Source organism: Kryptolebias marmoratus, linkage group LG17 (assembly GCF_001649575.2).
Source record: "Kryptolebias marmoratus isolate JLee-2015 linkage group LG17, ASM164957v2, whole genome shotgun sequence".
In the NCBI taxonomy this organism is placed as follows: domain Eukaryota; kingdom Metazoa; phylum Chordata; class Actinopteri; order Cyprinodontiformes; family Rivulidae; genus Kryptolebias; species Kryptolebias marmoratus.
Window position 1 is genome coordinate 8,645,578 of NC_051446.1, and position 26,266 is coordinate 8,671,843.

The 26,266-nt window shown below is 37.8% G+C and overlaps 1 protein-coding gene across 4 annotated transcripts in view; it reads left to right on the forward strand.

Moving 5' to 3' along the window:
* The first annotated feature begins 275 nt into the window (after nt 1-275).
* myocd (myocardin) overlaps nt 276-26,266 on the forward strand; it is a 94,387-nt gene continuing 68,396 nt past the window's right edge. For 3 of the 4 annotated variants that reach the window (XM_037980955.1, XM_037980956.1, XM_025005952.2), the window contains exon 1: nt 276-456. In XM_037980955.1, the coding sequence (XP_037836883.1) occupies nt 300-456 (157 nt within the window). In that variant the 5' untranslated portion in view covers nt 276-299. The remainder of the gene's footprint in view (nt 457-26,266) is intronic. The other variant, XM_037980957.1, reaches the window with a different exon arrangement.

A 26,266-nucleotide genomic window follows, 5' to 3' on the forward strand; every position in this document is an offset into this window, starting at 1 on the left:
CAAAATCTGGAACGTGTGTTGTATTCTGCAAACACTAACTTGGCTTTGCTTGAGCTCCCAGCAAAGAGGAGGAGTTGTCATATGCAAACATTCAAATGTCTGTTTATTTTTTTCTGTTCTGGTAGTTCAAACTCTATTAGTAGTGGCTTTTTTTACTGTTCTTGCTAACTGAGGTGGTAATCAGAGTCAAATCTCACTCTGCTGTGCACTGAGGATTTGCTCTTATTCTTCCTTCTGCTCTTCTGAAGAGAGGTGACCCAAGAAGAAATGTCATCCACTGGGGAGTGAAGGGGGGAGTCATGAGCGCTGTAAAACACTCAGAGGTCCACAACAACAGTCAGCAGGACAGACAGCATGGTGGTCACCCACAGAGGGCCACACAGGATCATGGAAAGGCTGGACAGCAGACACACAGGATGTACCACAGGGTGAAGAAACCAGGAGAAGGCAACAACGGTGAGCTGAGCTTTTTCCTTTACCTACACAGTCTGAACATACAGGATCCATTCTTTCAAAATGTACAAGAGCTTTTCTCAAAATTATGTTAGCCAGTCCAAGTTAAAAAATGAAATACACTTTACAATAAATAACATTAATTATCCACAAAGTCAGATGTTCAACTCAAATCATAAAGTGCACCAGGTAAGAAAACAAACTTTAACCCAAACAAAAGAAGAAAAAATTGTACACAAGTTTAGAAATATAATCTCGGATTTAAAAAGAACTGCATTTTCAATTTTCTTCTGTCTTAAGAAGGGTTATTCAAAAAAACTATAAAGATATAGCCCTGAATACCCAAATTCAACCACACTGATGATAAGAAAAGTGCATTCCAGTAGATTAAATTATGAAAGTTGGGGGGGGACTGCCAACATTGGTACAAAACTGACAAAAATGTGTGTTTAGTAAACTTAAGCAGATAAGTTATGAGTAGAGGTGAGTATGAAGGGACACTTAGGTAGCAGCTTCTTTTTGTACCCAAAAATATGGGTAAAAAGTGATCAAAACTGCAAAGGTACAACTATTCTTAAGCACATATTGAACCGGAGCTGGTCTGTGGTTATTCATGCTAGACATCAAAATTTCTTTGTTAGTTTAATGTGATGTGGTGTGATTTCTGTTACAAGTGGGTCATTTTCCCAAATATCATTAAAATAGTTTTCCCATGCTTTACAATAGGTTGTCCAAATTATTAGGTGGACAAACCAAATGTTTCACGTCATTATTTCCAAAAATCGACTCACAGCACAGGTCCAAATAGATAGCAGTGATTAGAAGAATAAACTGGGACCTGGGTTTGATACCAATTGAATGGCTTGGTGAGTTGTTTGGATTGATCATCCGTAGCTCTGGAAGTGCACGAAGAAAATGACAAAACTTGACTAGCCACTCTCATTTGTTGCTCTTTGTCCCATGCAGGACATACCCTTGCCATTGCACATTGTTTCTGTCCCTATCTGACAATAAATTGCCTTTTCAACACAGGTCACCCCACTGTCCAAATCACACTCTAGTCTGGGCCTCGTTACCAATTGAACATGCCTTTGAACTTCCTTCACAACTTCTGCTTTCACCCTTAAGTGCAAGATCTTGGTTTCCTGCTTTGAGAGCTCAACAGTGTTTGATGATAAGCAGGACAAAGAGGTTTGGTGCAATGTGCAGTATAATGGTGACTCACAGTCTGGGCCCGAACTTTAGGATTTAATTTTTAGTGTGGTGTGATGATTTTCCCCTGGCCTTTGTCTGAGAATAAAACCTACATGAATAATTATATGTACTAACCTACACTATATGCACAGCTATGCTGATTGCACTTAGCTTTATGGCAATTGTTACAGACCTTCATTAGGGAATAAACATTCTCGACAATGTCAGAGTCCAATCAGGCATAATGTCGCCCCTAAATTTATTTTAAGACAACTTAAAGACTTAACTAGCTAACTTTGGAGAAAACCCATTGTACACACACATATCAAGAGCCAATTTAGAATTTCCAGTTGCCCGAACATGTACATTTTTGGAAAATGGAATACACAAAGAAAACATGCACAGAAGGAAAAAGTAAATACCAGCCGCTATTCAAACGCAGGGTCTTCTTGCTCTAAAGTGACAATAAATGGATCACACTTATATAGTGCCTCTTTAACTTGTGTATTCACTAAAACATTGCTTTCTGTTATACTGTAAATCTACACTCTGTATACAGAACTTTTGTATTCCCCTGAAACACTGATAAGCATATTGGGGACAGTGGGGACGTTCAGTGTCTTGCCCAAGGATACGTAAGCATGCTGCAAGTGTTGGGGATCAAATCCCTGAACCTCTGATTGGAAGATGACCTCCTTACCACTGGGCCAGGCTGCCCCCAACAGTGCTAAATACTAATCCACTGTGCAGCCCAATTTATTCCAACATAATCCAGTTACAGTCAGTCTAAAACTGTTATTCAAATCCAATTACACACAGTCCAACTCAATCTAATTAAAAGGAAAATGGGTCATTTTTACATAAAACTTCAAAGCCTTTCCTGAGCAAAATGAAAAGAAGCTGTAGTTTTATAGGATTGGCCAGAAAAACTTGTATGACAGTCAAATACAAACAAGCTCAGCTCTTCATGGAAATTCCTTTTAGATTATCTTTAGACAAGTAGAATATAGAGGCTGCTGAAGGTAAGTACCCAAATCAACAAAGCTCACATACCAGATAAAACAGGACTGTTTGAACCTTTTTAATAAATCCTTCCATGATTAAGCCATGCTGAAATATCTCAGCTTTTCAGCTTCACGGCCCAAATTCACCGGCTTATATGCCACTCGCATCACAGGGCCGTAGGTGAAAACATTTGAGGAATCCTGTGTTTTGAATTGATATTTTTAGCTCTTATGTTGCTCTCAAAATAGTAAGAGCAGTGCAGTATTTCTCTCTGCGCTCCAAAATTTTCCATGATGTCATACGTGGCGCAGGAGGGAGACTATTGAAGTGAAGGTGAACGTAAACTGGAATCTCCTCAAATTCAGCCATTCATTGTATCCCCATGTTCTTCAGATCGTCTTGAAGACGAGATGGACAAGAGAAACAAACATGAAAAGAGTCTAGACTGGAGCTTCTCAAGTTCCTGCCAGAGACAAGATAGCACCAATGAATGATAGTCTTCCTGGCTTAGCAATTTGCTCTTCATTAAATTCAGAAACGCTGAATTATGTGCCAACCTTATGGTCATTAAGTCTATAAAAGGTTGTTAATTTACCATCTCCCAGAACCAGATTTATTTTATGAATTATCAGCTTTGTAGACATTACTGTGAAAAAAATTGGCAGGACTCTCCCATACAAAAAGAACAAATGTTAATTCTGTGAACTGATGTTCTGTTAAACCTAAATACATATTCTAAATTTATAGTTCTTCTTTTCTCAAAAGTTGTGGATAGATGGATCAATAGATCAATGGATCAATGGATGGTGGCTTCACAGAATGTTAAAGTTGCCCATACCACACATACCAATGTCTGGTTAACTTGATGCTGTGATGTTTATGAATCAAAAAACTACCAGAAAGTTTATTTTGGGGATTCACTGACCGTATCTATGAAGTGTTACTGAGCTCTTCCATTGATTTGTTTTCACAAAAGAAATCAACTTGGTTTGTATTATTACACCTAAAGGCCTAATGACCGCATTCATTTATTATTGATTATCATTTCAGACCAATTCAAAGATTTTCCTTCATTCATTGACATTTACCTACAGTCAAGAGACACACCTGGCTGCTCCAGAGCAGCAAAGTGCCAAATCTCCTGCTTTTATAGAGGTTATCAGACTGATGAGGATCAGTTCATCAATATGTTTGATTAGTAGCACTTGGTTGATACTTTAGCTCCTAAATCCACGGAAGCTGCAAGGGTGGACTTAGTTTTTCACACACAATCTTTCCAGTTTGTGTTTAATAACAGTGACATGGTGGAATCTGTTGGGTTTTTCTGTCCACTTAAGGTTAGATTCAAACCATTTTAGAACTTGGCAAAAATCAGGTCATTGTTTTAATACTGTGTCAACATTGATAATATTTTTTCCTGTTCATTTTTTTTATTGCTTAATTTTTTTGTTTTCTGTACATTGTTTTGGCATCTAATTACTTCTGCATAGTCCACTCTGCTATTTTACCCATTCATAGATCCAAACATCCAGCTTGTTGGGTAGATTGGTGCTTTGACTTATGGGTTTTACTATTATACTTTTCAAAATATTTAACCTTATTTACAAAAAAGCGATATTAAAATACATTGAGATCTTTTCAATTCCTTCCAATATGGTTCTCTTTCAAATCTACTTCAGTGTACTTGTGAACTCACCCTCATTTTATTGTTAAAACTTATCACAGGGACATTCCTTTTTTAAAACTCAGTAGTGTCATTGACATTAAAGAAGGATGTTTGTTTTATTAAAGCACAATGCTACTTTTTGTTGCTCACTGGGGTTAATATGTTCCTTAATATAAGCTGTTCTGCTGCTGTTTTTCACACAGTGATAAGAATGACTTCATTTGCACTTGAGCAAAACACTTGAAGCCTTTAGAAAATGTCTCTGTCTGAGAGAGTAATGGAACTAAAGCAGACAGAAGCTTCACAGTGAGCTGAGAGGAGTGTCAGGTTTGGCTCTGTACCAGAGGTCAAAGGTCAGGATCGATAACTGATTTATTTTTTTATTTTTTATTTTTCTTTGTCTTTATGGTGTTTCAGGCAAACTGTAAATTTGAAATAAAGTGCCTTTTGTAAAATAAAAACACTACAGTCTGCTAAAGTTTAGTGGTTTTGACCTGTCAGATTTATGTTTTATTCATTTACATTATGGTGATTGATCCCCGGTGGAAGAGACCACACGGTGGCATCATTAACACAATTTTACCATTGGAGGTGTAACTGTACTGCTGCCCACTGCGGAGGCTCACTCTTTATGACAAGTTTAGTTTATGTTTTCACTTTTCTCTGTCAGAGTGGAAGAATTGATAACATTCAATTACTTGTCATTATTATCAACCTCTTTTATGTTTTTTGTTCATAATAGTTGTTTTTGTACTTATGTGAGCTCATTTGCTTTCTGAGCTGCTTTACAAGGGGAAAGGTGAGCACTTTTTTTTTAGCTCAAAGCCTCTGAAATCACTCTGGTGCAGGAAATAAATCATCACAAAGCTCAGTTTAGAAATTAGGTGAAATCAGCTGAAAGTGATGTGACACAGATTAGTTGTCCACCGAGTTCTTCACAACAAACCAGATTTTGACACAGATTATTTCATTTACTGCATTAAAGGCCTAACATTCCTTGAAGGAATGCATATCGCCCGCTGCGTTTCATGCCCGTCTTACAGTAAGATCATCATATGATGAGAAAGTGCAAAGTTGTAACCATTTTGGTAAACCTTGTAAATTATGTTATGTACAATCTCATGCAATCCTGAGATCTCATGAGATGTGTTAGCACTTAGTATGTGTTGAGCATGACTCTCAACCACCACCACATTAAACTTTACCTCAATATCTGTAAATCTGAATAAGTTACAGCCATGTTGGCTAATGTGGATCAGCTGTGGCAGCCATCTTTAATCGGGCTGACTACAAATACTAGTGAGTTGTGAATATATACATCCAACAATGATTTTCTGAGAGTTTCGTTAAAATCCACCCAACTGGTCATGAGATATTTGGTAATAAAAAGATTAAATCTCAAAGGTATTGTTGTGCATTGTGTAGTCTTCAGAGTATGCATTAAGGGTGGCCCTCATCTACTACCACACCCAATTTTAGCTCAACAACTGTAAAATTGATTGAGTTATAGCAATTATTGTGTTTGCTAACACTGATTCACTGTGGTCACCATCTTGAACTGGTGTGACTCCAAAGGTTAGTCAGTTCCAGATGTACATCCAGTCATTCCTCATTTCTTTAAAATTTGTCCAGTGGTTAATGAGAAATTCTGCTAACAGACAGACAAACAAACACAAACAGGATAAAGAGTAGTGGTGGTGGTTGGATCGTTCAGATGTCTTGAACACTTACTAAAAACCAGTTTTCACTTTTTCAGCCTGTTTTCTTTTTATGCACAAACATTTCCCTGTGAGCTGAATGGATTTCCCTCTGATCTGATAGTGGATGGAGTCAGGAGTTTATTCTCATCTGGAGGAGATTATCCAGTCATTCTGATAGACACAATCAGCCTTATCAGTTCACATCAGCTTCATGTCCTTAATTTGACTGATCCGTCCTCATCAGAGAAAATTAACGTCCTATAAAAGTTCCTTGTATGTTGTGTAACAATTTGAGCTCCGTGCCTATGGTTTGAATCTGAACTTGGAGTGCAGTGAAAAGGTTTTCAATGAATATAATGAATAGATATTACTCGAGATATGATGAGCCGAGTGCTCTGAGTGTTTACTTTGCTTTCCTAATTATCGGAAGCATTTTCCTGCCAGGCTTTCTGTCTGAACCTCTATCTGCCTGAAGCATCAGAACAAAAACCAACTTCTTTATTAGCTTTAGGCAACAGGTGGGATAAGTGCCGGTGCATTTTTCCTGCTGTTGCTTTTAGCTCCTAATTCATCCATGAAATTACTCACAAGTTCATTCATCACCGGAGCAAAACCAAGACGAGATCCAATTGATGGATCAGACACTTCTGAAGGTCAGTATTACCTCATTGTGCATGGGCAGTAAACAGATTTATTATTTATCAAACCAGTCTGGGTGATGTGATGAAATGAGAGAACGTGAAATAAATGTTTTTTATTAAAATAAAAGTATATAAAACAAAACAAAGTGTTTTTAGGGCCGACTCAGGTTTGTAATTGGTTTCACATTAAAATCTACTACAGTAAAACTTATTGAAAGCTGTACCAGGGTTCTGTGAGCTCAGATGAAGTAAATAAATCTTTGTTGCCTTTGTTACAAAAATGCTGTGCCGCACCTCATGCCAAGCACTCCAACTGGATATTGATTGTTAAAGTTTCTCTCTAAGCTTTGAAATATTTTTCTGCCTGGGCCAAGTGTTGGTCACCTATCAGGAATGTACAGTTCAAATTGCTTTGCAGCTAATATAAATACAGAGAGCGGCTGTTGGAAGGCAGAATGATGGCAGGCCGGCAGCTCAAGGATGTAAAAGTTGTTCGGGTTAGCTTTAGTGTTGATAAAGGTCCGGGTGAGTGTGTGTCCTGCTGCTGCTGTCCTCGGTCACTGACAAGTCATTAAAAAGATGAAGTTACTTCAAGAACACATCCCTGTGTGATCTCTGATGACACACCAGTTGCTCGGTAGACCACTTCACCACACAGAAAGACTCTCCTGTGCTCAGTTTAAAAGATGCAGCATAAAACATTGTTGTACATTTTTATTATGTGAAAAATTAATAATAAACTGCATATTATGAGTGTTAATGTATAATTACTGAAGAAGCTGTATTATTACCTCCACCAACAAGTTTGTTTTCAGTGACGCCTGTCTGTCTGTTTGTGCACAGGATTACTCAAAAAGTTATGATCAGATTTTCATGAAATTTTAAGGAAACGTCAAACGTGGTACAAGGAACAAATGGTTAAATTGTGGTGGTGATCCGGTCCAAGTGTAAGGTCAAAGGTCAAAGTGACAGATCAGCCCGTTCTGTAATTCTGCAGCTGTGTAACAGGAATGTTAAACTCCACAGCTGGACATCTCATGGGTCAAGGGTGATCACAACTGATGTCAAGGTCATGGGGTCAACGGTCAAGGTCACAGATTGCTTTGTTCTCTAACTCGGCAACCATCTAACAGAGAAAATTAAACTGCAAAGCTGGACACCTCATGGGTCAAAGATGATGCCTGTTGATTTCAAGGTTCATGGTTCATGGTTCCTTTGTTAATAACTTGTCTGTGCTCCTACGTGTGACAGTTTTGTTTCCTCCACCAAGAAAGTTGTATTTTCTAGTTGTGTCTATTGGTTTGTTTGTCTGTTAGCAAGATCACGTAAAAACTAAAAAGAATTAAACACAAAAAAAACAATGGATTGCATTTTGGTGTTGATCCAGATTATGATCTGGATCACACAACTTTTACTTTCTTTAATCACTTTATAGCTTTAGAGGAGGTTTGCACTCACTGAGTGCTTCTACCTAGTATTAATGTGTTTGTTCTTTTGGTAGCAGCCCATTGTACAACATGGATGATATACCATAAAATTTCCTCATAGACAACGTAACAAGTGTAACAAGTGAGAAAACCCAGCCCTCTTTGGAGTGCTACAGCTCAGACAGTCTCCACAGTAGTCACATCATTCAAAGCTACAGAAAGTTGGACTTTAAATGACTTTTCATTTATATCTCTAAAATATTGTAAATGTAAATGTCTAATATTGTTTCACAACTTTTGGAGATTTTACCCGTCACTGATTTTAGAGCTGTCTGAACTTTTCAGAATTTTTCCATACACTTTAATGCTTACAAACATTACACTTCTTAAACAGTTTATGCATCAAAGCAAGTGTTTTCGTCTACCATCATCCAGTGTGTCACTCCCTGCAACAGGACTTATTGTTTCCTATGAAATTTCCCCAGAGTTCAGTGCATACGGTACATGCAAACTTTCATTGACTCCCATTATATTTGAGCTCTGAATTTTCTCTTTAAAACCTAAATTGGAGTTTTCTTTAACTTCCTTAAGTCTTTACTAAAACATTGTATATAAATAAAAAAATACATGCATGAACACCATTGGGTTCTGCCACTCAAAGCTTAAGAATTTTATTTTTATAACTTGTATTTTTCTCGCAGCCACAAGTTGTTTTTTGGCTCAATTTCTAGAGCAGGCTTCTGGGTGCCTGTCTGGTGAAGACTGGTGCTGTGTGCTCTTCTCTTTACTCCTTAGAAAAGGTGGGAATCACCATGGCAACTATTGCCGTATTTTATTTGTTTTACTTTTTTCTGTTATACAGTTTACAATTTTCTCTAGCTTAGTTTAGTGATGACAGGATCAACAAGATAAAGCAAGACAGATGTAGAAAACCTGGTATAAACAACTCCATTGTTGTTGTGGTTTCTAGGCTACAGTGACTGTATGAATGCGTAAAATAGGCCGCCATGTCTGTATTTCCTGATGTTTTTAAAAACCTCCACTTGGAAAAGCATTTAAAACAAAAACAAACTTCAATTCAACATCCTGGTCATAGAGGCTGTCATTCATACATCACACCCTTGAATCGTGATGCCAGCTTACCCTTACATACAGTATATTGACCGTTACCGCTCTGTAACTACAACACTTTGACATAATGCAGGGTTTTAGCCATATGAGTGGAACCGGAAACCAGAACACCGAGACGTAAAGGTAAGTGATTTATTTACAGGTGAATTAATATTTACAGCGAGAGTTCGGGAGCATCTGAAACGACAGGAAGGAGGCAAGGTGAGTCTCGAGTACAAAGAATCCAGTACGGGTTTGTCCGTGGTGGTTAGGGATTATTTGTTTGTTTTCCTTACAGGTTTCAGAAGAGTGAAGCGGCTCAGAGTTGAGGAGTGAATGGTCCAGGAGGAATCCAACAGGTAAGTTAGTCCAGGCTGCACAAGGTAAGTCCCATGTAGAGGTACAGAGGTAAAAACCTGAAGTGAGGCAAAGCACAAAAACAGGATTATTGTAGCAGTTCGAAGCTAGGCATAAACATAGTGGCTGAGACTCTGACCATAAGGCAAGATGCTCCAGCGAAGATCTGGTGCCGACTAGGGGTTTAAATACAGGTACTGCTCGTCAGAGGAATAAGCAACAGCTGCAATGAGAGGAGGTTAAAGACCACGCCCAAAGGCGGGTCAAAACCAGATCCTCACACACTTCTTCAGTGTCGCAACAGCAGCAGGTTAACTTCAGTCCCCCATGCAGTCTGGGTTCTTTAATAAACTATACCTAGATGGCAAAGAGTCTTCTCAGTGAAAAGGAGCTACAGTACTGGCTGCTTTGTGTTTTACCTCCCTCTACCACAAATGGGGTGTTAAATTGGGTATAGTTAGTTTGAAATAAAATGACATTTCATTAGTAGCATGGATTGTATCTCACTGGGCTGTGACCGTTAATGTGTAGTTGGTAGACAGTCTCCACAATGTCTTGAATTGTTTCCAAGGAGTTTTCAGTTTCCTTGTGTGAGTTGTAGAGGCTCACAGTCTTATTGCATAAATTTTGAACCTGGTCCAAAAAATAGTGCAACAAATTTTTGCTCAAAGTAGTGATAGAGTTGTTATGGGTGTCTCAGAACCATTTTGGCCACTAGTCAATTTATTTTCCATAAATCTAGAGCGTCTGACACTGACATCTGCAAGGAAGCCCTCCTATGACAGAAAACATCTGAAGCTACAGGCCTGAATGTCCAGGTCCAAAAACCACGTCAATGATAAATATTAACTATTTTTACATGGTGGTCCAAATCTGCCTATCTCCATTTCTAAAATTTACTCCAGTAAATCAAATCATAAATGTGGAGTAGTTGTCAAGGTTGGTACAAAGCAGACCCAGATTAGTCTGTTGTGGACGGAGGGGGTCAACAAAATATTGTGCTAGGCCTAGAATAGAGTTTTAAGAGTTGTGCACATGGAAATAAATTGTAATTTTAAAAAACTGGCAGAGCAAAACACAGGTTGCCTGTTGCTTGGTCACAACTGAAAAAACTTACCATTTTTTGCAATTTTCTGACAATTTTGAGTCGCCAACTATTCTCCGACAGTCGTCTTTACTCTGATTAGTGGAACTTCTAACCTACTGGGGTTATAAAGGTTTGCTCAAAAGTATTCTTACACAAAAGCTTAAGACCTACCTTTTTAACTGCTTCTCAACTGCAGCCTAAAATTATATTTTAAATAATATTTTTATTCCTCTTGTTTTATATAAATGCAACTGTTTTATCTTGGTTTCTGAACTTGCAGGTAATATTGATGTTGATTATTTTTTACTTTTTATGTTGTTTTTACTTAAAACCATTTAGTCCTTTTAATTTTTAGGCCAAGCTCATTGGGCTATATTTGTAAAATGAAATATAAATAAATGCTAATATGTTTTGAAGACAGAGAAAAGGGGTTTGGGGCAACTTATTATTTCAGGCACATTATTATATCCACACAAGTGTTTAATAGGACTGTTTATTCAATTTCTGGGTTCTCATTTAGGAAGTAGAAAGACTGACATTGTATAATCTTACATTTGGACAGTTTTGCAGGATGATAATAAATGTTATGGTTTCATGGCTCCTGTTATTATGAAAAGGATTTTCAGATTTAAAGCTACTGTCCACTGGAAACAAAAACTCAGCTGGACATTCTTTAAACTTTCCACAATTGTAGCTAATCTGCACTCTGGATGTGGGTGAGGACAAATGTAATATAGAAGGAATTAAAGAGCTCACTGCTCAGAGTTTTCATTTCTGTGTTCATTTCTGTGTTCAACCTTCATCATCAGTGACCACACGTATAGGATTATTAAAAGAATCATTAGCTCCCCCGGCATTAATATGGATCTGTTCACGCAAGACGAGAAGATAGATTTATTATATCCTCAGAGATCTCAGTAATAAAGTCACTACCACATAATTTAACACTGAAGTTTCATGTGCAGTGATCTAATCTGTAATAGTTCATTTATCAGCTGTTAGTCACAGTGATAAAGACCATGGAGGAGTATCGCTCTTCAAAAGTCCGGAAAACATTAGGTCATCACATCCACTCGGATATTTTTAGAGCTGTTTAACGGTGGCATATTAAACAAAACGCTTAGAAATTCAATTAAGAGAGCACTCAGCCACGGTGACCCGAGCATAACCCCTGGTTCTTGTAAAACAAAGGCTCTGCCGACCAGCCTCGGTGCCGCCTCACATGTGGTTTGGAAAGAGGACTGCTTCAAACCACAGATTCTCAGGGGTTACCAAGATTAATGAAGAGTTTCTTTTTCCAGGTGTTGTATTGTGGATACAAGAGCTTTGGGTGGTAATTTTCTTCATTTTTTTTTTAAACCAAGGGGCGAAATCCTCATAGTAGAAACGAAAACAGTAACAGAATATACGAGTCTGATCCAGCTCACGGCTCAGAGGCGAGAACAGGAGCACATTCCAGACCGGAGAGAAGGGGAGCAACAAGGCACGGCTCAGGGTGATTCTCACATATCCATCGCATTTATACATTCATACTACGTTCATGTGAGGGAAGACGGGGAGGGCTGTCACTTTCAGAGAACAGTTTTAAACATTTAACAGCCCTTTCCTCTTCAAACCTTCTAATAACACTGTCTGACACCCAGACATGAATAAAAAAGGCATCTTTGTCCTTTCTTTTGTTTTTTCACATTGCGTTGCTCTGTCACCTACAGAACTTCCCAAGGTTCTTTGTCTTCTTCTATTTTTTTAACTGAAACACTGTGCCATGTGGATTTTAAATATTTGCTAAAAAATGTCAGCTTCACTGTATTGTCAGCATCAACAAAAACAAAACAATAATTAAATATGTAGCCAGAGATTTAAACTGAGATTACCTTGTGTAAATGATGGAGTTGTAACTGTTTTGGTAACATCTAACGCATTATCGTAAATCTTGCACAATCAGAGTATGTGTAACGGATGACTCTCAGCTACTATCATGTCAAACCTTTAGCTTAATTTCTGTAAAACTGTTTGAGTTGTAAACATTTTTGTGCTTGCTAAGGTTGATTAGCTGTGGCAGCCATCTAGAATCGACTCGATTCCAAAAGTAGATGTGCATCAAGTGATTCATTTCTGAGTTTCATTGAATTGCATCCAGTGGTTCACAAGATATTTTGCTAATATGGCAGACAAACAGGCAGGCAGACACTGGACAACAATCCATATTTGAACCGAATGAACTTCTGTTTTTAATCTTTTTTTTTTTTTTTACATGAAGGATGGAATCTAAGAATGTAGGTATGGTTGACAAATTTAAATTTAAATTAAATCATTTTCTTCACAAACAATCACATATTAGAAAGATCTAAAGAAAACTGTCTTGGACATGAAGCAAAAAATCTATTTGAGCTTGTAAAGTGACCTAATCTCATAATATGCAGCACAGCTCGGGATTTACTTGAAACAGAACATGTGTGCTCTTCTGTTTTGGGAAAAGATGGACATTTTTATGACTGACATCTCCAAATCTTGGCAACTCAAACCAAAGCAAATACTATAAACACTTTAGAAAAGTCTATTTTATTTGGAAATAACTCTGAACTCTGAACAATCTTAACTCTGAACTAAACACCAACGTGTCTTTAACTGTATTTAATGATCAACTTTAGTGTTTTGTTTTAATACTGAGCTAAACAGTTTTATTTATTCCTTACTGAGACTGTTTTCCCATCTTATATAACTCTTATTGTCTCTGCCCAAAATCTTTACACAAATTTATAATTTAATTGTAGAAAAACCTCTGGCACAGTTGCCTTTCCTGATAAAATGGTTAAACTCTGCTACACATTGGTCAGTATGAAAACTTGATATAAATACATCAAGCAAAAATAACATGGTTTCATGATATTTCAGTATTAAATAAAATTTTTCAATGTGCCTGATGAGCTAATTAATTATATTTAAAAGCAACATAATAACATGCTGCTAATAAATAATATCATATGTTGCAATTATTATATGATATTTATGACATCTATACATATTTATAGCTGTAATATTTATATTTATTTATTTGTTTATATATGACCCCTGCCGGCAACTGGAGTCACAAAAAGGAATTTGCTATATTGAGTTATTATTGTCAAATTTTCCATCTCTGAAGCGTCAAAATGATATGTAGTTTATTGAAATTTGGCAATTTATCACCTGGCCTGACAAGAAGCTCGTTTTATGTACGAGATTTTGAAAACTTAATTTTTATCTGGAGTTCCACTACAATAATGCCAAACATTATACAAAGGGATTTCCTGGCGCAATGGCAGCCAACAGAGAAAAATAGTCAATTTGAAAAGAAATTAAAAGGATTTTTTTCTGAAGACACACCTGTTAGAAAGTTTTGATTTAAAAGGTAGATTAGTAAAATAACATGCTATTTTAGTTATAGGGATCACCAGATTGTGTCTTTACAAAGTAATTTTTTCGCAAAAATTATGGCAAAAATCAATATTTTCATGTTTTCTGCACTGCAGCCTGTGCTCATTCTAACTCATTTTGCCAGATAACATTACATGTTGTTTACCATCATATACTCCATTTAAAGTACTTATTTTGCCAAATGTGAGCTCTTCTCTGACATTAAACATTCTCTGCTTTGTGAAGTAACGTTGGGAGCTTGACAAGCAGATTTAGCTCATTATTTAACCAGGTCATCTACCTCGTTAGCAAGCCTGCAGCTGATAGTTTATTAGACTGATACACGTGTTAACTCTTAATAGCTTGTTACAAGTTTCTTTCTAAATCCGTTACCTTAAAAAGAGCAATGGTAGCAAAGTCATGGCCACCTGTGTTTTTTTTGTTTTTGTTTTTTTTTTGTGCATGAAATATAGTTGACTTTTTTTGGTGTTGGAGGAAAGTTCAGTAGTCTTGTCCTTCCTCGGACATCATGTGCAGCTCACACAAACTGGGGTAGGTGGGTTTCGATCTATTCAAGACAGGACATTCCTGTATTGTTTTTCTTTTTCTGTGATGTTTTTCAACACTGTTTAAACATCAGAAAAGATGATTTAAAATTGTTAAAACTTCTAATATTTAAAACCATAGCTGATTATGAAACCAGAAACCAGCCTGTTCCTTAAACCAGCTAACTTTGTAACCATCAATTCAATAAACTGGTCATCCATTTGATGAGGATTTGAACATGAAGTGTTTGGACTCTACCAGTACCAACCTTTTAGGGCTAACCAAAGTTTTTATTGAGCTCATCTGGAATTCAAAGACTTAGGTACATTGTTCAATGAGCACACATGAAGAATAAAAAGCAGCATTCCTCATATCACCTTTCATATCTTTGGTGGTGTGCAGAATTAATGACCCCGAGTAATATTTTACGCTCAGGGGCAGATTTAGTCTGTTTAACACAGGAACCCATATGTTGAACTGCAATCACAGAACATGAAAATATCACATTAAATTAGTTCTTCTCTTGCTTTATTACCCTCTACGAATGCACCAACAAGCCAAATAATGAACACTTGAACAAAGCAAATGTGGAGCAGCCAAGTGCAACAGGTCCTGCTTCTAATAACCGAGATCTCAGTCCTGTGTCAGGGTACAAAACACCAGCAGAGGAGGGTTGCATGCAAGGTGAAATCATTCTCAGCTCTGCCCCACCTTACCCCCATTCTCATGTGTTGTAAATAACAAAAAAGAAGAATTCATTTTATGGTTTTACTAGTCAGCAACACAGGTATGCATTTGTCAAACTAGGAGGAAAGTTAGAACCATATGTTAATTTGAATGGGAGGCACCTGGTTGTGATTAGAGTCCTGCTGCAGATGACTGAAACATAAACTGAGCTGCATTCTTCAAGAATACAACACACACTACAGCAACAAGTCAAAATAAAAAGCATCTAAAGAGGTCTTTTTAGTGGACAGGCTGATTGACAGGTTTACTAAGAACATGTAAGCTGTGTTGATGGACAGTTGAGTTTTCAAATAAATAAGCTAATTTTCCATTAACTAGACTTTAATTTACTTTATTATTTCCCTCTCTGTACATGGGCTTATTTGGATGTAAAGTTCTTTACAATTCTGAGGTCTTGTATCCTTTTTTTGTTTGTTTGTTTGTTTGTTTTTCTAAGACTTATTTCAGGACCAAAAACTACTTTGTCATCAGTTTAGTCTTACTATGTAAAGCTAGACAATGCAAAAAATAAAATAAAATTTAAAACATTTTTTTTTTTATCCATCCCAAATGGGGATGGATAAAAAATCCATCCACCATGCTATCCATCATCTGGGCACTGTGGATAGCATTGACTTTAGTATAGGGTGTGAGAACTATATAGGCTCCATCCATTCATTTTCTTCCTTTGGTTGGGATGTGGAGCTCCCAGAAGGAAACAACCCTCTCCTCAGCAAGACTCTCCAGGTCTTGCTGAGGCATCCTAAGGTGTTCCCAGGCCAGAGAGGATATGTAATCCTTCCACTGATTTCTTCGATAGGGTTTACTCCCGATGGGACATGCCCGAAAGGCGTTTTGAGAGTGTATCCATGAGGTTTCTTATTCAGATGCCTGAACCATCTCAGCTGACTCCTTTCAGTGTGGACAAGCAGCAGCTCTACTTTGAGCTTCCCCCAGATGATGGAGCTCCTCAGCTTATCTCTAAGGCTGAGCCCGGCCACCCAGACAGGAAGCTCATTTGTATCCATCTTGTTCTTTCTGTCATGACTCGTGTCTAAATGCCATAGGTAGGGATTGAAAACATAGATGGACCAGCATCTTACAGCTCAGCTCTTTCTTTACCATGATAAACTGAAACATTACTGCAGAGTGCGCTCTAACCTGTCAGGTCATCACTTACTCTATTCTGTAATCACTTGGGATCAAGACACCAAGAAACTTGAACTCCTTTGCTTAAGACAAAAGAATAAAATTCCCCAACCTAAAGGGTGCATTTTACCTCGCACTTTGATGAGCTGACTCTTATCCCAGCTGTTTCACACACAGATGTGAACCACTTCTGTGCAAGCTGAAGGTCATGGCTCAAAGACCTCAATAGATCCACATCACCTGCAAAAAATGTGAGACAAGGCCCTGAGGTTCCCAAACCAGACACTCACCCCATTGTCCTGCAGAGCCCCACACAGAAGACTTTGAAGGACACAGTTGTAAGCCTTCTCAAGATCCACAAGATGACATGAAACATAAAATCCCCTTTAACCCCTCAGAAACTCTGTAAGGGTAAAGATCTGGTCCACTGTACCCATGACGAAAACTGCATTGCTGAATCTGAAGTTTGACACTCAGCCGGAGCCTCCCTTCCAACACCCTGGAGTAAAGTTTCCCAGGGAGGTTAGGTAGTGTGATCCCCGATCGTTGAAACTAATGTCACAATATTTTGAGGCTTTATCTCAATGCAGGGTATAAATATTTTGTTTGGTGCGTTTAAGATGTCACTTTTGTTTTTGTTAAATATATTTTTAATTTATTTTGGTTGTCATTGGGATTTGATTCAGGACTTAGCTGTCCTGTTTGAGGATCAGACTTTACACTTGTGTCATCTAAGAACCTTACACTTTAATATTTATTTAATCTCTGATATCACTGGTTATTATTTAAATTCACTAAAAACATTTGAACATAAAAAAGCTAAATCTACGACAAAGGTAGAGGTGAAACATGCAGTTGTACCTTACTTCATCAGTTTGACGTCTAATGCTAATAATATTTAAAACCTACAGATGTTAGCACAAATTGAGATTTTTCAATACAGTTGTATGTATTAACTGATATAAGACTTGTTTGGAATTTATTTTTAAAGTTTTGAAGATCTTTCCAAATCACATGTAGCTATTTTATTAAAAGTATTTTTGTTAAAGAGAGTTAAGAGCAGGGATTGATTAGTGTTACTAAGTAAAGGTCCTAAAATATATTAAAAAGTGGATAAGACAATGATTAAAATAATAAATGCCTGTGATGTGCCCCAAATACTAATCAAAACTGGTTAAAACATCAGCAGAATACCAACTTTATTATAAAGGCCACACTGCAACCAATGGTTGGAGATCCTATCATGTGTTCTTTACAGATATCCTTCGATCAAAGCCCCGAACAGCAATCTAATTTGATCATTCTCTGTTTATGTACATTGTGCTTCATTTTCAATACACCTTGGAAATTTCATTAAAAAGGAGAGTAGTGGGAACAGGTATGTACCGTTTGATCCATGATCCACTGTTTGCTTTGGTTTGATGGAGAAGCCAGTCCTATGGCTTTTGATAGTTGACTTTACTGTGAAATTATGACCTGGAAAGACTGGGTTTAAAGAGACTTTGGAACTGATAAGAAGTGAAGAGTACCCTGAAATTAGTCCATTATCTATATTCTGTAAATTCTCTCTCAACAGCTTTTAAGCTGTGTCTGTTATGCCTTTTATGGGATATGTTTGGGAAAATGAGAGTCTCACTCTCTAATATCAGGTCTCCATTTACCTTTATTTATGATACATCAAATAAACAATTATGTTCCTCATGTTGTCTTTGATTTAATTGTCTTTTGATGCTGAGCACCAGTACGTTCTTTGAAAATTATTTAAAAAAAATAAATAAATAAGAGGAGCACTCTTGTACTTTCAACCAGATGTCATATATTTTGACTTAATGCTAGAACTTCCTATCTGACTGGTTACCTGTCTTCTTATACATAATGTGGCCACAGCTGTTGGATCATCAGTTCCTTTGACTTAACTTTTTTTTTTTTTTTCAAAGTTTTGATCTTCTACAGGACTACTTCCGGTGTTGGACAGGAAGTCCAAATGTCAAATGTCTAAGCAGAAAAGATTCCCGAAGTGTTCAACAATATACCAAATTATTTTTCCAAGTTTAATTAACATTATGAAAGATCAGAGAGAGTGGTTGGCCAGTGGGAGCGAGGCTGTCTTTTAGTCGGATGGTTGCAGTTTCCATCCCCAGTTCATGTATCGTACCAAAGTGTTCTTTGACAAGTTGCTGAACACCCCATTGTATATGAAAAAGACATAAAAGGGTTCCATATAGTGTGTAAAATATTCAATACAAAGCATAGTATGAGTGTGTATGGGTGAATTAGAAACTTAATAAAGAGCTTGGCAGAACCTGGAGATGTAAAAATAGGTGCTGTATACTAAGTGTGAGCCATTTACAATGTGTGTTTTTTCATAATGTTACATTTTGGTAAGAAGTAAAAGACTGCGTGGTGAAGGAACTTAAAAGTTTAGAATGAAATTTACTTTTAATCAAGTTTATATAACAAAGGTCCTCTATTATAATTCAAATTATGATCTTTTTTTAGACTTTTCAGCTGTTCCCTTTAGTTGTCATCACAGAGGATGATCTGCCTCAATCTCAACCTAACACTAGCATCCTCTTTTGTCACACAAAGTCTCTGCATGTCTTCCTTCACTACATCCATGAACACTCTGTGGTTTTTGGCCAGTATACCCATTATCCCTATTCTGCACATATCCAAAGCAGCTCAACGTCTCTAAATTTGTCAACCTAAGCTGTCCCTCTGATGGACTCATTTTTAATCTTGTTCATTTTGGTCTCCCCCAATTAAAATCTTAACATCTTTATCTCTGCCATCTCCTACTCTTTCTCCTAATGTTTTCTCAGTGCCACCATCTCAAAACCATCCATTATAGCAGGTCTTACTACCATCTTGTAAACCTTCGCTTTCACTCTTGCAGTTTTTTTTCCTGTCCTCTCTACCTGCTCTCTCTGTTTTTGCCTCTGGTGCTCTGCCTATTGCTTTGGCTGGTTGACCCTTGGTACCTAGACTCCTTCACTTTTAATACCGCTACTCCTTACAGCTTCTCTGTTACACCTTTCTTCCTCTTATTCACATTTTCTGTCTCATTTTTACTGACTTTCATTTTTCTTCTCTGTAGACCATAAACTCACATCTCCAGGTTCTCTTCCACCTGCTCCCTACTCTCACTACAGATCACAGTGTTGTCTGCAAACATCATTGGACATCAGGGGGACCACTGCCTGACCTCTGCTGTAAACCTTTAGATACCTATATAATTCAAGACAATGTAAAAAAAAAAAAAATTAAAAAAAAATTTTTTTTTTTAGATGGACTTTTCACACTTTAAATAAAAATGTTCCTTATTCAACCAGATGTCTTTTTAATCAGCCATGCAAACACTGATTTGTTTATTTATTTTTAGTACAATACAGGTGTCACATTGGAGCAGTGGTTACCACTGTTGCCTCACAGCTAGAAGGTTCTGAGTTCAAATCTAAGCTGGGGTCTTTCTGTGTGGCGTTTACACTTGAGCATGTGTGGGTTTTCTCCAAGTACTCCAGTTTGAGGTTTGAGTGTGTAAATAGTTGGTTTTCTCTGTGTGACCCTGGTTTTCAATGTGTGTACCCTGCCTCTCTGGTTGACTGCTGGAGAAAGGCTCCAACTCCCATGATATGAAACAGGACAAAATTGGTATAGAAGATGTGTAAGAGTGAAATACAGTTTAAGCCAACAGTGGACCTCTCCAGAGAATTTCAGGCAGCCACCCCCACAGGCCACGAGTGTTCTCGTCTCTGACAGACAGGAACGATAAGAGCCACCAGGCAGCACGTTCTCAGTCACTGTGCAGCCAAATCCCAAAGCTCAATACAAGGTCACTCTCTCATTACTACTCAGTCTGTTCCTTTCTTCCACTCAGAATCTCTCACATTGTACATACAGTATGTCTACCTCTCCCCAAAGGTTCACTTTTATGACCCACTTATATTGCCACTTCGTTTTGTTTTTTTTTCTACTTTAGCTTCAGTCTTCATTGCAAGGGAACAAGTAAAACCACTCCCAAAAAAGAACGCGTTATCGGTTTGACTAATGGTGTGATTAGTGATGAAGACACGTTGATAAAGATAACGCCTGTGACCTGTCTGTTACTTTCTCTAATTTTCTGTGTTAAGCATGGTTGCCTGACAAGCCGGTTGCTGTCTGGTTCTGACATTTGTTTAGCTGACAAATTGCACCTCAGACATTTCCAGACGCGCAGACATTTCCAAGCTGTCAGTCAAACTGATGGGCAGTTTACAGACTTGTGTGAAGAATACAGAAAGTAAAATCTTCCCCCCTGGCTTGGCAGCAAGGTGTTTCCCATCACACAAAAATTACACATCACTCTGTGTGTGTGTGTGTGTGTGTGTGTGTGTGTGTGTGTGTACCTTAGGAAGAGGTCTGTGTGCAAAGTGAGAGTTTGTTGGGAACGAGGTGTCTGTTCCCATCGAACAGAGGCTCTCCAGACAGCTGTCACATACAGCAGCATTATCAGATAACTTGATGGGATGCGACAGTTGTCTGCTGTCCCTGTACTTGTAGGTAGTGGGTCCTTTACAGTTATGACATAGCTGATTGAAAGTCAAAAAACAGAATAAACTCAAACAATACCAAGCTTCCAAGCGGGAATTATTAAAGAGGTATGTTTATGCTACTATTTTTAAAACAAAAACTAGCCTTTAATGTCCTACCTCACTGGCTTTCGACTGCTGACGAATAGTTAGTAAGCGTCTCAAACCCTTTTTTAATTTAGTTTCTGTACATTCTAGAACACTAGAGCTTTATTTTATCACCTGCACGAGAACAACAGCGGCTACAGACATCACCAAGTTGAGTACAAAGCAGGCTAAGGTGAGAATGAATTGTGCATAGGTAGGAAACAAAATAATAGGCACTGTTTTGTAAGCCATGCAAACAATTTTCAAGAACTGGCAATGCAAAACATGGCCTCAGGGCTTGTCGGTCACTTGGTTGACTGATTGGTTGCAAACACTTCAGTGAGACTGCATCCGGAAATTTGTATATTTTCTCATTTTATTTTCAACCAATTTGAATTGCCAACTAGTCTTCAACAATTGCAGTCCAGTGAGATACCGGCTTTGAGGACTTATTTCAAATTTACTTTAAAATCAGTAACTCAGTTCAGTCAGATGTTTTGTCCATGACTGCCCCAATTCTTCTACTGTAGATGCTGAACATATTAGAAGAATTTGGTTTCTTTCTTCTGTTGCTTGGAATTCATCTAGTAATTGACTACAAAATGTAGTCACTTCTTGTACTCTGTTTTAATATGGACTCACTTCCTGTCATCTTTTTGAACATGTAACATCCAGTAATCTTCTTCAACATACACTTTCTGTACTCTACTTCGATTTGATTTCACAGTGAATATTGCTGAATATGAATATTCTTTAAAAGCCTTTTTGGTGTCTAGAATGTTTTAAATTAAAACGTAATTTAAAAAAAAAATCTATAATTTGCATGTAAAGAAACAACTAGTCTTTGAGCCTGTTTTACTCCCTGTCTACACCATCACAGGATGTAGCCTTCTCCTGTTGATATGAGCCACATTACAGTGTTGGTGTCTGGTTCGACAGTCTAGATTTATATCATCCAACAGCTTTTACTCGCAGCCTCTCAGACTGTAGAATTATTTCACTGTGGAGAACACAATGGATCAATCCCCCCCTCTTTTTACTCCCAAACCACCCCCCTCGTGTCCCTGCTGTCCTTCCAGCTCGTGTGGAGCCTCTGAGAGTTGTTGGGCCTGTGATCGTGCTGCTGCTGATTCACAGCTCAGTGGACAGCCAATGACATCATGCTTCACCGTGGACATGTGGGAGGCAGAAAGTGACACCTCTGGTCACTGTGACATACTATCTGTCTCAACAACCAAGCTCGGGTTCTGAGTCAGATCTACTTGTAGTTACAGCATGAATGTGTGTTGTGTTGGTATTGCAAAGAGCTGAAAGGTTTCCTGTTTTGTTATTGTCATTCTTTAGTTCTGGACTCACTCTCCTAAGAATAGGACAAAGTAATTAGATCTGCATTTAGACAAAGTTTAGATATGTGAACTATTATTTAAAATGTACACCTGATACTAAAAACATTCTAAAACTCCTTAAAATTACTGATTCTTTCACATTTCATTCAGTTTCAAAGTGTGTGTGTACAAACGCAATTAGCAAGTCTCTGTGATATTTAAAATAATTTGTATCGCTGTCATTTAAACAAAGGTATTTGTTTGGACACAGTGGACATCGTGACCGAACACGCTGTGATCATGAGGGGATACGGGGGGCAATTTATATCCAGTATCTTGTGTTTGAAAACCCAACCAATAATTTTTGAATCTCATAAAGTTAACTATCAGAGTTAGGTGCAAGTGGTGCTTTTCCCATTCACTGTCACACCAATGCAATAATAAATGAGTGCAGGTCTTTTAAGTCTGTCCCAGTGTAATGAACTTTATCTCTTTCATTTTAAATTTCAAACCTCTTTATACAGAGAGTGCACAGAACTGGACGGGTACTGAAAACTTTCAAAACTTTGGTATTTATGTGACTGAAAACTGTATTTTAGCTCCAAGTGAACTTGTTTCCATTTTTTCCCCTAGAGTTTAACATACATGGAAAGACCAGGAAGCATCTGTCTCATTTTCACTTTGAATACATCATATATTCTTACTACGGTTTATGTTGATTCATATTCTCAATCATCCACAAATCCTAAGAGTTTTTTAAAGGCAACCAGACTTTTTTCTGTTTTGTTTCTGAAGTTGTTTGGGTGTTTTGTCCTTAGTCTTAAGGACAAAACACCCAAACAAAAACTGAGTAATGTGATTTCTGCAGTCCAGTACAGTGGGGAATGTTCAGATCTCTTTAAAGGGAAAACAATTCTTTCACAGAAACATGGACCGACTAAGGAGAGCCAGCACTTCAGGCCAAAACTCAGCTGTCCATCTACATCTCAACATCTCAACAATACAGGACACTCTTTTGAGGACAGCAATAGTCATATTTTGCACAAATAAGATGGTTTAAGGAGCTCAAACATGGAAGACCAACATTAAACAAAGGAGGTCTCAGGTTTCAATTTTACAGCACTTATGATGCAGTTTTAAATCTAATTCCTAGGAATTTGCACCTTCATGCATGTGACTAAATCATCTCTCATGTGGAACAGGCCAACAAATACTAATGGCTCTCAGGAGGTAGGGGAGGAAGAGTGATTTGCATGTGAGTTCAGCTTGCAAAAACTGAGCAACCGACTACAGTTTAAAAACTTGGAACTCAACACTTCCATTTGAATTGAGAAAGCTCCATAGATAAAAAGTGAACCATCTTCAAAAACAAGAAAGCTGTCTATTGTCAGGATCATACCATTAGGATCCATTAGAATCATACCATTCCACCCAGGTTTCAATGTGTAAAGCCGAAAGACAATTTCCAAGAAGCTTCATGATGAATTCTGGTTTACAGGCTGGGATTTTGTTTGCCCTTCTTTCTTCTCTGGTTGCCTTTTCAAAGTGTTTTCGTGTGCTAAGTCTCGACTTCATAATGACATTTCTTGTTAGGTTTTTTTTTTAACAATACATCAAGGCATCAAAACTAAAAAACACCTTGAAAGTATCTCTTGTCAGGAGCTTTGACATAGTGACAGTATTTGATTTCTTGAAAACGAGAACTTTATGAACTATTGGCTTCAGCTCTCGTCCAAAGCACAACCAAGAGTCATAATTAAAACAAGTTCCAAAGTTATCTCGTTAGAATTCATAATAGCTACTCTTTTGCTCTCCTACCCAAAACAAGATGCAACGCTTACATGTTTTAGTGTTTGGAACATGTAGAAAATCCCTTCTGTTGTAGGTTTTCCGGTAAAACTCTGCTACAAGCTCAGATATTCAACTGTAAAAATGTTCAAAGGAGTTTTCTCTGACTGCATACTTCATCAAACACACCAGTTCACAGTTTAATTCACTCCAAAAAGCTGGCTGAGTGAAAGGCAACATGCATAGCATGTCATTAACTGTTATATCTACCATCACTGTTTTTATTGTCTCCTCTATTTATTCCATGGCCCACCATGAAGACCTAACTCCCCAGTATGGCTGCCCCCACAGCATGACAAATTGCCATAGCCAATGAGGTAAAGGCAACAGTTTTCCACAGTTCTTGATCTTGTTAGTTGAATCAACAGCATTAGTTTCACTTTATCTCATTAATCCATCAATCACAGTAGTATTCAGATGCAGCAAGGCTGGAGAAGCATGACACAGAGACAAGGAACAGGACGGGAGAAACTACACATGTAGCCCCTCTCAGAACCCTAGAACAACATTTGATCATGACCTACTGAGAGTTTCTGGGGTGTTAAAAACAATCAGACCCATGTAGCTGTTGGTGCCTCTTTGTTGATTCAGCTTTTGGAATGGAAGAAAGAAAGGTTTGTCTGACAGAATTACCTATCGCAGGAAAAATAATAAAAACAGGCAATGAACCGAATCAGTGGGTCATTGTGACGATAGCAGAAGTTCTTTCTGACAAGTCGTATAAGTCAGGCCTCTATGTCCCACAGAGAGCAGATAGCACATGTAGCTAAGTGTTTGGTTTGAACGCAGAATGGCAGAAAATGTCACTCCTGATGAATGCTCCGTGGTGCTGATAAGACGTATGACCCTACGAGAGAACATGTACACACATGACACGTGCACAAGTTGGCAGATAACCACAAACACACAGATGTGGTTCTAAAAATAAGTCTTCAGTCCTGCAGGGTCAAGTAGAGTTCCAGTCTGGCAGATACTGGCTCTGTACTCAGGGATTAGTTTGTGGTCCATAGCAACCATGAATCTGCTCTCAAACACTGTTCCCAGATCAGTCACCTCTCACACTGTTCCCAGATCAGCCACCTGAAACACTGTTCCATATTGGGGGGTGGGTTTTAGGGTCATACCAACCGAAACATGGCTCACTGAGAAAAACAATGTGCTGGCTGACTGGCTGTTTCAGTTAGGCCATTTAGATGGGCTAAGACAATCCAAAAACCTAAATATTTGCCCCTGCTGGTCTTTTTTAAGTTTCTGAGTTTTGTAATAAAGCTGTGGTAGGTCCTCTGTCTACATTGTAATTCAGAGTGGTATGATGGTAGTCTTGGTTTATAGTGACAGTTTTCATTTCTTTACTGCCGTACAGAAAAGGTCACTAAAAGATCACCAGCTTTTTTCAAACAAAGCAAACTGGGACAAGATTAGTCTGTATTTTGCCGCTTTGTGGGGACTTTACCCATGCTAGGATACACTGTCTGTGAGCACAGAAAATAGGGAAGAAGCAAAGGGATGTAAAGAACTGAACTGGACTGTTTGTTAACCTTTAGATGGATGGATATCACTGTCTGTTGGTTCTAAAATCAGAACTTTCTTTTCATTGCAAACTGTACTGAACTTTAAGAATCAGGCACTTTTAATCCTAAAAGTTATTTCTATAAATATGTTTTTTTTTTCTAAATGCATGCATAATACCTCATAAAGGTGGGCAAACTGCACTATCGCAGAAAGATGCTGTGCCAAGACAAAAATGCAAAGCTCAGGTGGATATGCAAAACCCCAAAATACACCCACAAAAGATGAACAAACCATTAGTGAATCTGCCCATGTATATTCATATATACAGGTGCTGGTCATAAAATTAGAATATCATGAAAAAGTAGATTGATTTCAGTAATTCCATTTAAAAAGTGAAACTTGTATATTATATTCATACATTACATACAAACTCATATATTTCAAATGTTTATTTCGTTTAATTTTGATG